A 13775-nucleotide genomic window follows, 5' to 3' on the forward strand; every position below is an offset into this window, starting at 1 on the left:
CATCATCATACGTATCAAGGATTTAGGCCTAGTATGGCCTGTTCCGGCCTTAGAAGTCATCGTTGAATCGTTTAAGAGGACGTCCTGGTTTTCTTTTTCCTAATGGCTTGTACTTTAAGGCTTGTTTTCATTCTTTGAACGTGTTCCATCCATCTATGTTTATATTTTTTAATTTTTTCAATTACTGGTTCTTGGTTTAATTCTTTCATAATATCTTCATTTCTTTTGTGATCAAATAGGGTATACTTTGCAGTTTTTCTCAAACTTCATTTCTGCTGTTGTTAATCTTTGTTTGTCTTTTTGTTTTATTGTCCAGATTTCGCTTCCATACATTAAGACTGGTAGGGCTAATGTATTGTATACTTTTAGCCTGGTTTGTTTTTGAAATAGGTTTGGTTTAAATATAGAGTTAATTACTCCTGTTATTTTTAAATAACAGGAGTAATTAACTCTATATTTAAACTATTAACTCCTGTTATTTAAAAAGATATAAACATAAAAAGTTTGCAATTTTTATGTTTATATCTTTTTCATTTTCATAAGTGATCATACATCCTAGGTAGTTAAATGAATTCACCTGTTCTAAGATCTTGTTATCTAATACTATTTTAGTTCTTGCTGGATCTTGTCCTTTAAAGGCCATAGTTTTTGATTTTTCCATTGATATTATCATACCATAATCTTTGGATATCTCATTTAGATTTAAAATAGCTTTCTGTAAGTTATCTTCAGAATTTGTAATTATTATTTGGTCGTCTGCAAAGAGGAGAGTGTTTAAGTTAACTGTAGGTGAAAGTTTAATTCCTTGATGTAAATTTTTACTCCATTTTATTATTATTTCATTTAAGTAGATATTAAAAAGAGTTGCTGAGAGGGGACATCCCTGTCGGACCCCTTGGTTTATCTCTCTTGTATATGATAGCTCATGATTTAATCTTATTTGTATTTGATTATTTTCATATATACTGCTGACAGCTTTTAGGATATTATTTGGTATTTGTCTTTCTTTTAATATGTTAAATAATATGTTTCTTTTAACTTTGTCAAATGCTTTTTCAAAGTCAATAAATGCAATATGTCTTTCTAAATTATATTCTCTTCTTTTCTCTATTATTAATTTTAGGCAGAAGGCTGGGTCTATACATGATCGTCCTTTTCTAAATTAGTCTTTTTCTAAATAAAACAGTCCATGTTTCGCTTCCGTATAATAAAGTTATTTTAGACAGAATGTACATGACATTTCACATGCTTAATTTCTCAGTTATCAGAGAGCAGCAGATTTCATGAAGTTGCCCCCAAATCAGTTGTTACATGCCAAATGAATGGCCCAATACCATGCTAATTACCGTATTTTTCCATGCTAATTATCGTGTATAAGACGATACTTTTTTTTCTGTAATTTTTAAAAGACTAAAAATTGGGGGTCGTCTGAGGGTAACTGGTTGAGAGACCAGCAGTTGCCGTGGCGAAACTGCCAGTACCTTGTCTCTGTGAACAGGTTTCCGCCAACCACTGGCCTTTGTTAACTCTGTCGACTGACATCAATAACAGCTGATTCTGAATAAACCAATCGGAACTCTGAAAGCATTCATACATCTGCCACTCGTTGGCGGGATAAATTAACGCATTAACAATATTTTGAGCACTAGCCCATAAAATTGTCTGAAAATCAAAAACGATTATCATATTCTTCAAAATTCAAGTTTAAAGTCATCAATTACGAAGAACATGGAAATAAAGCTTCAGATGGGCAGTTCGGATCTCCTCCTATTGAGTGTATGATTAGACAGTGGAGAAAACAGGAAGAACAACTACTCAAGATGCCAAAAAAAGAAGAGGAAAACCAGCAAAATGGCCAAAGGAAAACCTTAAAAGGAAAACCAGCAAAATGGCCAAACTTGGAGCAGAGGCTTAAGACTTGGATTATGGAGCAGCACCATAGTGGGATATGTGTGACAACCAAGCTTATTCAACATGAGGCAAAAAGGCTCGCAAGAGAAATGAACATTGTTGATTTCACAAGAAAGGCAAAATGGTGCTTCAACTTCATGAGGAGAGAAGGGTTGGCCATGAGAACACAAACCAAGTTAGCCCAAAAATGCCACCAGCTTATGAGGATAAAATCCAAGTTTTACTCCTATGTCATAAAACTTCAGAAAAAATATGCTTTTGAACCAAGTCAGACTACAAACATGGATGAGGTGCCTCTTAATTTTGATGTGCCTTCCAACAGAACTGTTGATATGAAATGGGTAAAAACAGTGGCAATCAAAACAAGTGATTGCCAATCAAAACAAGTGATGGCAATCATGAAAAGACACACTATACTGCTGTCCTTTCTTTCATGCTGTGCAGATGATACCAAACTGCCTCCTATGCTCATTTTTAAGAGAAAAAAGTATCCTAAAGAAAGCATACTACCTGGCGTTCTTGTCCAAGTTCATGAGAATGGCTGGATGAATGAAGAGATCATGGCTATTTGGTTTGCAAAGATTTGGCCCAGAAGACCACCTGGTGAGCTCTCGAAGAGGCTAGCTCTGCTCGTGTTTGATCAGCTTCAAGCACATTTAACAGAAAAGACAAAAAGGGTTGCAGCGGATTTGCGAACACAGCTAGCAATTATTCCTGGTGAGCTTACAGGTCAGCTACAGCCACTAGATATTTCTATCAACAAGCCCTTCAAAGCTCTGATAAAAGAAGAATGGAATAAATTGATGCAAAAAAACAGGTAATAACTTGACGCCGACAGGAAGAGTGAAAAAACCACCATTAGTGAGGTATGCAAATGGGTCCTAAACTCATGGAATGGAGTCAAGCAAGATGTGGTTGTGAAGTCCTTCAAGAAATGTGGAATCAGCAATGCCATGGATGGAACTGAGGATGATCTCATATATATATAGACAGTGACTCAGAAGAAACAGTGATGCTGCAGAGGTTGAAGAAAGTGATATGTCTGAAAGTAATAGTGATGAAGAAAGTGATATGCCAGGAAATGAGTGATGCATCTTAATATGTATCTTTAAAATATTACCTAATTACTAAATATACTTTGAATATTTAAAAAAATATCAAATATGTTCTGTTTGATGTTTAAAATATTGATTTCTTAATTTTGGGTTCGAAAAAGTAGGGTTAGTCTTATACATGGAAAAATACTTAAATACTTATTCTCCATGTCTTCCCAAGACTGGAAAACAGAAAACAGCAGTGATTTCTTGCTTTTAGAACCAATACGAGATATTACATTCTACATATTAAATAAGAAAACTGAATTTATCTGAATATACACAACAACAGAACTCATTAAGGATGAGAGAAAAGCAATTAGCAACGGATATGCCAGTAGTCATTTAAAAACTTTGGTGCTAAAAGAGGGGGAAAACACATAACTGCACAGGTCTGATAATCCATTTCTTTGCTCATTTTAAAGCACTAAATGTTCTTACCTGTGCTATCTTCATCACTTGATATTTATCTTTTACATGAATGGAACATGGGGAAAGGGGGCAAGGGCAGAATGTAACAACTATTATAAATGTTTTCAGTCTTGAGTTGCAATTATGTATTCTTTTGCTCCTGCAAAAGAATTCCACAAATAATACCATGCATTAGTGATGCATTTTATAGAAACTTTTCAGGAACAAATTGAAATCAAAAGGCTCAATTAAACTGTTATTAAATGTGAAAAGTAAAATATGTTAAAAGTAATCATGTTGTTAGTATAATTCCCACATATATTCTTCCTAATTTTAATCAAAAAATGCTCTTGGTTAATGCATATGTTTCAGAGCAATTTTTTTTTAAACTTCCCTTTGATGATGCAGAGAATGTCCTTTGCAGATAATGCCAATATAAATGCATTTCAAGCAGAAATGTGAAAGAGAAGCAAATGCACCTCACTTTTTAGAAATGTTCATTTGGAACTTCAATAGTACATTCAGTCAATCTGTGCATATACTGTTCTTGCTGGTTTATTATTATTATTAACAGAGACCTCCAGGGAGTCAGGGACTTATTGAGAGAGACCACATCATTGAAAATATAATTTATTCTAAAAAAATCATCTAGTTTCACAGAAACAAATACTTGTCTGAGACTATTAGAATCCCACAGACGTCTTTGTGCCTGTGGAACTAAAAGAAAGCTTTTTTAGAATAAATTATTTTTTCAATAAATGGCATTTCATCAGTATCATTATAAAAGAGCATGAACAGTATATGCTCAGCATTGATTGAATGTACTACTGCAGGGAAGTTTCAAGTGAACATCATGAGAAAATGAGGTGCATTTGCTCCACTTTCAAGTTTCCACGCTTTAGTTGTGCACTTCATATAATTTAGAAACAAATAAAAATAATGTATAATAATGTGTAACAGAGCAAGAATTGGCAAATCAAACAGCATTTCATTCTCCAACTTGTAAACTATGGGTTCAAATCCGATGATGGCAGAATGTTTGTGAATGTCTTCAGTTAGTAGATGACCACTGTCATCCATTGGAGACAACCGTAATTTTTACTGGAAGTATAAGGTGTAATTAGCAAAGAACAAAATTTTCTTCCATGTTGATGGGATAAAACCAATAATGTTTAAAGTGTGTGATCATTGTTATCGTCCTGAATTAGATAGTTCATCCCTGCAAAAAGTTGTTGCTATTTAACGATTTTGACATTATGTATAAATACGTAAACATATAATGTAGCAAAGCTGATATATATATATATATATATATATATATATATATATAAAGAACGCCTCCTGCAATGGGTCTCACTTATAGAGAGCCAATGTAGTTGTAGTAATAACTGATTTCAATAAGAATAAACATACAAATAAACACAGTATACTAAAACACGTTACCGCATACACTCTTAAATTCTCCTATTTTGAATAACAGAAATAATAAAATTAGAAGATGCGAGGTAGGATGTTATGGCTTTTGATTTCAGTTCAAAGGGAAGGAAATGAACGCTTCTAACACAGATGCGCTATTTATGTCAAAAAGCTTCAACACCCTATTTCTGCCAAAAAGTGAGTAGACCCTATCCCTCACAAACAATCAAATTTTGCATACAGATGTCCGCACATGAAAGAAAAAAAAAAAAATTACCTTCGTAAAATCGCATTCATCAGAAGCAATTTCTTCGAACTGGATTTTAAACGCAGGACTGCAACTACAAGGATAGGTACTGCTCCCTAACGTATCATGCCCACAATGAACGGTTGGCACAATACTTCCAGATTGCTGTTCGTCTTTACAGTGAAAACTCGGATATCTTTTCTGACCGAAACTCACTCGATTTCGAATATCACCTGGCCTAGTACTGCGTAATGGTTCAGTATTGTGAATTCGGCCACTTGTATGCGAAACTTCCTTTTTGGTATGCCATTCTTTATCCTCTTGAATAAAATCTGAACTTGTATCGCTGTCTGCTGAAAAACGTCTTTCGACCGTATTGTACTGTTTTGGTGTTGAATACTTGCCTTGAGTTCGGGACTGTCGCCTCTTACTATTACTCGATGCTGACATGGCTAGCAAGGCAGTACTATTTAAGATATGTACGCACATAAAGTAACTAAGTGCTTAATCTGTACAACACAAAATCTAACCCAACTCGAGAACCGAAACAAAAACCAGTTGTTAAACTTAGTTACATCACCATGATAACATCTAAGTTTATTTTTTCAACTAGTGGACTTCGTACCACCTATCGGTGAAATATAGTATCATAACCAGGGTGACCACCCAGCAAAAAGATTTTGTACCAACTTATGCAGGAAAAAGGTACTAAATCTGAAAAGAAAAAAAAAAAAAAGTACAGTATTTTTTTTTTTCAGTTATTTAATATGCTATTTACATATATATATATATATATATATATATATATATATATATAGAGAGAGAGAGAGAGAGAGAGAGAGAGAGAGAGAGAGAGAGAGTTTCATGCTGAATATAGTAAATATATAAAGTTCGGCGAGTCCAAGCGTAAGCAAATACCTGGATAGTGTTACAACTGACCCTTTAGGGAGTGCAACACTGAGGCAACTCATGGTAAGGGTGGAGCAAGCTCCGATCACTATTCTTGATATTTTCCCATAATGTGAAACCCAGCTCCTAGGAGCTGTATTACTGTTGTACATTATGAATGAGAGAAGGTCACTACCCAGACCGGTTTCAACATTTATTGAGGTCTCATCAGTGAGTAGGTAGACCTAGAAATACCAAGTTTGTAGCAAACAGATCGAAGCTTGCTCCACCCTTACCATGAGTTGCCTCAGTATTGCACTCCCTAAAGGGTCAGCTGTAACACTATCCAGGTATTTGCTTACGCTTGAACTCGCCGAACTTTATATATTTACTATATTCGGCATAAAACTCTTGAGTTTCTTATTCGGCTATGAAACAATATGGGGTGTAATATCCCTTAACTTAAATAAGTTTATATCGCCGAATTGAAGCCTTTGGCTCTTCATATAATTTAATAATTTATTCATTATTTTTAACAGATTTTGCTAAATAAATTAACTCTTCAGAAATAGTAAAGTCTGTAGCTGATGAATGTTTCAGTTTTTCTTTTGTCAAAAGGAATCCATTCATAAAGGGAGTTTGTAGTTGATTTCTTATTTTATTTTTATTTATTCTCACTGCTGAGATTCTTTCAGTTGCTGCTAATGAATGAGGGAGGCACAGTAGAGCTTTAACTAATGTTGTTAAATTACGAAACATTTTTTCTCCTACCACATTTTTTTTTCAAAAACTTTATTCCAAAAAACCATGAATTCTTGACCTTTTTCCAATGCTTCTACAGGCTTCAATAGTTGCAATTTTCTATCGAGGTCTTCATAACTATTTTCTTCAATAACATTAAGAAAATTTACAGCAAGTGGCATTATACACCCTTTGTCCAAAAAGAAACCGAACTTTTCGAAAATAGAAGAAACTAGTGGCGCCACCTAGTGTATCATTTTGTTGTCGAAAGCGACAACCTTCATTAGTGTTGTGTCAACTATTTATGACATTTGTTTCATTAGAAGCTGAGTTATAATGCCAAGAGTGACAGTGTGATTTGACGAACGGTCGGAAAATGAGTTTCAAACAGAGAGCTGAGATTGGCTTTTGCGTTAAACTTGGCAAAAGTTTTACCGAAACGCATCAAATGCTTCAAAAAGCATACGGTGATGAATGTTTATTCCGTACTGAAGTTGTCGAGTGGTTTAAACGATTTCAAAGTGGTCGTGAGACACTTGAGGACGACGAAAAGCTGGGCCGTCCAAAAACTGGACGGAGCGAAGTTAACATCTAAAAAGTGCGTTATTTCATCAAAGAAAACCCGAAATCGTGCGTGAGATTGATTGAAGATGAATGGGGATTCCAAAATCAACTGTGCACAACATTTTGACCGAGAGTGTGGGTCTTCATAAATTGAGTTCGCGATTTGTTCCCCACAAATTGACCCAAGACTAAAACATGTATCGAATTGAACACTGCAAGGACCTCATTAAAACCGCTCATAAAGACTCAAAACTTCCTTGAAACGATCGTTACTGATGACGAAACGTGGTGTTTTGATTATGAGCCCGAAACAAGCGCCAGAGTGCTGAGTGGAGACCACCAGAAGAGGGGCATCCGAAAAAAAAGTCGCTTGGAGAAGTCAAAAGTAAAGAAAATGCTGATTTGTTACTACAATTCCAAGGGCATTATCCACAAAGAATTTGTTCCGCTTGGCCAGACGGTCAATGGTGAGTTTTATCTCGAAGTTTTGAAGCGATTGAATTTTGAAGCGATGCATTACGCAACAAGAATTCGTCGCGTAAGGCATGAATATCGTGACCACCGACCGTTTATCAAAATACAGTCACCCTTGGTACTATAACTCGGCTTTTAATGAAACAAATGTCATAAAGAGTTGACACAACACTAATGAAGATTGTCGCTTTCTACAACAAAAAGATACAACAGGTGGCGCCAATAGTTTATTCTATTTTCGAAAATTTCGGTTTCTTTTGGGACAGAGGGTGTACTGTAAAAACAGTCTGATTTGCAGGATTCAGCCTCGCTAAACTTTTTAATACAGGATCTTTGAAATTTATTCGTTTGAAAACTTGGCTAAAGAACTCAACATAGAAGGACAAACATTTTACCTTGATCTTCTCTAAACTCATTAGACGGGCTTCCACTCTCGCCCCTAGATATACATTTTTTATGTCTAAAAACTCAGCACTCAGGCTTAAGTTCAATTCTCGTCGCGACGGGAGAATCTTTATCTGGACGATTTCAATCGAAGGTGAGTAAGCCGATCTCATACGGAGGTAGCAGTGTTTTTTATCCCGGAAACTCGGGTTTTTCATCCCGCATACAGACAAATCGGCCCTTCAGAACACACGCAATTTACAGACAAAAAATACTAGTTGTGGTGGAGGTTGGCGGTAGATGGCGTTGATGGAGATGATTCGTGGTAGAGGTTCGGTGTAGTGGTTGAGACAGTTGTAGGTGTCCTCCCGCGGTGAGTCTTCGGACTCCTTGGAGGTATCAGGAATAATAATAATAATAATAATAATAATAATAATAATAATAATAATAATAATAATAATAATAATAATAATAATAAAAACTGACCATTGTCAGCCGGATTTATCTTTTCAATTGGTATTTGTAACATATTGAGATTTCATGAAATATTTCATGATAATTTTCATTTTATCTCCTGCTAATAAAATTAGAAGATGAAGACGATATTCAGTGCCTTGGTAATCTAAATTTAGATTTACTACTGTTGGTAGAATGAACGCTAAGAAGAGAAAATATGCCTTAATTAAGGGATTTCGTAGTGCAGTTAAAACTGATTTGGCTTGCTTAATTCCATCTTCTACTGCGCTCAAGATAAAGTATGAAACCAAAGCATTCCATTGTTCTACTATTCTTTGCACAACATCATGCATTGAGAGCCAACGAGTTTTACCCAACCTCAGCAAATTATGTGGTTTTAAGTTCGATAGTTCCTGAAATTGTTTAAATTCTGTTAATCTTTTCGGTTTCTTTTGTATGAAATTGTAAATATCTGCACATAGTTCTTCTAATGAATTTGGTAGTTTTTTACATGCTTCAGCTGCACATAAATTAAAGCTGTGACATATGCATTTCGCGACAATGTTTATTTAATGATTTAAGACAAGACTGAATGCCAGAATGTTGTCCCATCATAAATGAAGCATTATCAGCAGTAAAGCCAATAATTTTGCAAGAGGCACCTTCAGCTTATTTAATAATTCTATTAGAGCTCCAAACAAAGCTGAACTTGTTTTGTCACTAACATCAATGATATCTAAAAACGAATCCTCTGCTTATTTTGTAGAATCATCATAGTAACGAACCACAATTTGCTGTGATGTCAGTTGACTCATTAATAATTAAAGAAAAATAAGTATTTTGAATTTTTTTTTGAGATTTCATTGAGTGAATCTACAGCCAATGCATTTTTATAAGACAGTTACATTTAGTGCGTCCACACTGTATTTTCTTAGCAATTTCACTATCAGAGGCAATGGTTTTCAATAGAGTTGAAAGAGTATCCATAAGCCTCAAAGGCAGATTGTGTTCTGCAACATATGCACGTAATCTTAATTCTGCCTCTTTAATTTGTTTTTTCGACTGGTGTTTGGAACTGTATTTAAACAATGACATTATATACCTGGTGTGCTTCTTTTAGATGCTACATTCTGCTTGTATTTTGGAGTGTTTGTACATGACGAATTATTAGACTTTTGTTACCATTAATGCTTTTATCACAAAATTTGCAATAAGGAATTTGTCCTTTATGTTTACCTGAACTGATCCATGATTTAAGAATGGAATCCTCCAACCGGTCGTCTTTGAATTTTTGCTAATGATTTTTTGATCTTTTTAGAAGAACCTTATGAACCTGAATCTGAATCATAACTAGCATCAGTTTCTCTTCTATCTGAATTGCCTGTGTCAGAAATGGTTTTATTGTGAGTGAGAAGGGCCGGCATTGATATCTTCACTTTCAATAGCTCGTTTATGTACTTTCCTAACTGATGCACTGCACTTTTTTCCCCTGAGATTTAGAATCAAATTTAAATTTAGAAAGTTTTTCTTGCCACTTGTCCATGTTTAAAGGGAAACTCTAAATATTAATATTTTTGATGAACTGAACAAGTATTTTTAATAAAATTAATAAAAACACTGGACTTCAAAACCCACTGTACTGAACAGACATCCACCAGTACTTCAAGTCAAACTGCGACTGCAAGCAACGAACTGAAATTTTTTAAACATCTGACAGTTTAAATATCCCGACAACTGTTAACTTTTATGGCAAGATGGATGACAATCCCTTGGATTTTTATCCCTTCATCGCTAAGGAGTTGATTCAATGAGGAAAAGATTATCGAGCACCTGGCTCGCCCAATTTAGAACCGTGTGAGAGCGCTTGTACCGATAAGGCAGCGCTGCCTTCGGGTGCTTATTTTTCCATCTGTCGTTCTCATCGTAGTTGGATGACTCTTGAATGAGTTGATTGGGGTGGAGAGCTGCCTGTGCGAAGTATGTATAGGCAGTCCCGCGAAGTAACGTGGGTATATCCGATATATTAGTATCTCGATGGAGGAGAGCATTCCTGAAAAACCACAGAGCATCAAAAATCATACAGAGACACTTGTTTTGAATCACTTGTAATTTTTTGATGCTGCTGGGGGAAGTGTGACACAATCCGGTGATCCGTATGTTAAAGTGTATCTGATGATTTATGTACAAATCCTTAGCATCTTTTCAGTACTAACTTGGCTTCTCCGGTTGAGAAGAGAATAAAGTTGGCCAATTGTGGAATTTGATTTATGACAATATGAGGATTAAAACTGAGGTGGTTATCTAGTTGTATACCTAGATATTTGATTTTGGATTGCCATGGAATAGCTGCATTGAACAGCTTAATTTCTCTGCCGTGAGATGTTTCACTTCGTGTAAAAAGTATGGCGGTGTTTTTGTCAGCATTGACATCTATTCTCCTTTCTTAAACCATTTTTCCAGGTTTGTTGTTGCGTTTTGTAAACGCTGTGTAGCTAAGTACGGTCTTAGAGATCTGATCAAAATTGGCATATCGTCTGCGTAGCAAGCCATGTTGGTTGATGCCGTGCTTGGGACGTCTGCAATGTATGTGTTGAAAAATAGCGGGGATAGCAGCGAGTCCTGGGGTACACCTGCAGCGATTCTTTTAGCAGAGGATCTGAGTCTGCGCAACTTAAATTGGAATTTCCGGTTTTTCAGATAAGAATCGATGAGTTTAGTAAGGTATAGTGGAAAGTTAGCTGTTATTAATTTGTAAATAAGGCCTTTGTGCCAAACCTTATCAAAGGCATTTGCAACATCAAGAAAGATAGCTCCTGTATTTTGGCTGCAGTTAAAACCTGTTGTTATAAACTCTATTAATCTGAGGACTTGTTAAGTTGTACTGTGTCTAATACGAAATCCGAACTGCTCTTTCGGGATAAGACTGTTTTTGTTGACCTCATCTTGCAGCGGTTGAGAATAATTTTTTCCGCAATTTTCCCCAAACATGAAAAGATGCTGATGGGCCTATAATTCTGAGGGAACTGAAGTGCTTTCCCCGGCTTGTGAAAGAGGATTATGTCTGCTTGTTTCCATCGAGTGGGAAAATAACTGAATCTGAGCATTGCGTTTATAATGGCTACCAGATGCATAACTGCTTTATGAGGGAGCGCCTTTATAGTTTTGTTTGTTGGTAATCTCATCAGGTCCTGGGGCATTTTATTGTTGAGATTTTTGATGATAGAATAAACTTCCCTAGGCGAAGTATGATAAATATTTTCACGACTGCAGGGCTGACTGATAAGCGCTCAACGAACATGCCGGTGGATTTTTTCGATGAAAAGCAATTCCGCAACGAATAACGAATAACGTTTCCACCGAGTTGGGTGAAGCAAAAATGCTTTTCGTATTCCCTTTTGTCTGTAAAGGAATAACTTTGAATGGAGTGTTTATGAGCTATAAGCTCGCCCAGTGAGGGCAGTGAAATTAGTTGTGTTCAGCTGGGCATAAGATTGACTTGGACCTTTTATATTTGTAGCTTTCCCTTCATTATATTCAGAAGCTTCCTTGATCAACGAATTTGGGTGGTTGCTTGCTTGGTAAAGAACTTCTCAACTAGATCTAGGAGAGGGGAAGAGATGTAAAGAGCATTGACCTCTCTATGTAATTGAGAGTTTCTAATAAACCAAGGGGCATCTAGAATCATCCTCAGGCACTTGTTCTGTAATCTCTGTAGTTTTTGAATATTTGTATTCGCGGTGTGACTCCAATCGGGGGATGCGTAAGTGATGACCGGTCTTATTACTATCTTGTAAATTATTAACTTTGTTTGTGTATCCAGTTTGCTTTTCTACTGATCACAGGATAGAGCTGTGCAATTACTTTGGATGTCTTCGAGGCAATGTATCTTATATAACTGGTGAATTTGAGTTTTTTTTTTTTATCAAGTATCACTCCAAAATATTTGACTTCAGTCTGCCATGGAATCTTAACTCCCAAAAGATGAATGTTCTCCAAATACTATGGATTTTCTTTCTAGAAAACAGTATGACTGAGCTCTTTTGGGATTTACTTGGATCCATCAGTATGCTAGCCATTTTTCTAATATATGTGTACTGCTTTGAAGTCTTCTAGTTGCCAGTTTTGGGCTCAGAGATCTTGCCATTAATGCAGCTGCATATAATGAAGTGAATGTTGTCCTCGGATGTTCTACTACGTAGATTGAGAACAGGAGAGGGGGGCCAGAAGAGTGCCCTGAAGTACGCCTACCAAGACCCTGCATCTGAACAAAACCGTTTCGTCGATCCTGACCTGCATATATCTGTCTTTCAGGTATGAGTGGATTATTTTTTGTTAATTTCATTGGCAAGTTAAATTTTATGAGTTTGTAAAGAAGGCCTTGATGCCATACTTTGTCAAACGCCTTCTCAGCATCGATGAAGATGGCAGCTGTATGGAGTTTCCAATTATAGCCTTTTGTAATGATCTCCACTATCAGGTGTATTTGTTAAACTTCTATGGGCCTTGTAGAAGCCAAACTGCTCTTTGGGCAAAATTCCTAACTTATCTGTTTCTACTTGAAGCCTTGTGAGGATCATTTTCTCTGTCACCTTGTCACCTTTCTGAGGCTGGACAATAGTCTGATAGGTCTGTAGTTTTTGGGGAGTTCAGGGTTTTTTCCGGGCTTCTTCAATGGCATGATGGTGGCTGTCTTCGAAGCAGTGGGAAAATGCTGGTATCTAAAAATGGCATTGGTAATGTAGACGAGATGGACTATGGCCTTTCTTGGAAGTAGTTTTATTATTCGGTTAGTTATGCCATCTTGGCCTGGAGCCTTTTTACAGTTTAGGTGAGTTGAGATATTTATTATTTCTGCCGGAGTGGCGGGAGTAATATGTTCTGAATTATCAATATTCTGTCGTAAAGTTGTCCTAACATGACGGTGAATTTTGTATACAAGGTTAATATTTAGATTTGCATAAGATGGATTGCAGTGTAATTCAAGGTTGTCTATTAGTGTTTCAGCTTTCTCTTTAGCTGTATGAACGATCCCTTTCTTGGTTTGTATATGTGGTATGAGTTGCTTTTTGGTGCGGATGGCTCTTAAGAATTTCCATACGGAGTGATCTTCAGCATTGATGTTAGCTAATCTGGCTTCCCATTGATAGTTTCTATGTTTTTGAAGAGCTTCACGAACTTGTCTGTTTAGG

General features: G+C 36.1%; 1 protein-coding gene across 1 annotated transcript in view; it reads right to left on the reverse strand.

Annotated features, from left to right (window-relative positions):
- LOC150102788 (alpha-ketoglutarate-dependent dioxygenase alkB homolog 3-like) overlaps positions 1 to 5687 on the reverse strand; it is a 146793-nt gene extending 141106 nt beyond the window's left edge. Inside the window, exon 1 of the mRNA XM_090399397.1 lies at positions 5110 to 5687. Within this exon, the coding sequence (XP_090255523.1) occupies positions 5110 to 5568 (459 nt within the window). The 5' untranslated portion in view covers positions 5569 to 5687. The remainder of the gene's footprint in view (positions 1 to 5109) is intronic.
- Positions 5688 to 13775: the final 8088 nt, after the last annotated feature.

Source organism: Typopeltis vanoorti, chromosome 10, assembly GCF_054136105.1.
Source record: "Typopeltis vanoorti isolate ZY-2024b chromosome 10, IOZ_Tvanoo_1.0, whole genome shotgun sequence".
NCBI classification, from domain to species: domain Eukaryota; kingdom Metazoa; phylum Arthropoda; class Arachnida; order Uropygi; family Thelyphonidae; genus Typopeltis; species Typopeltis vanoorti.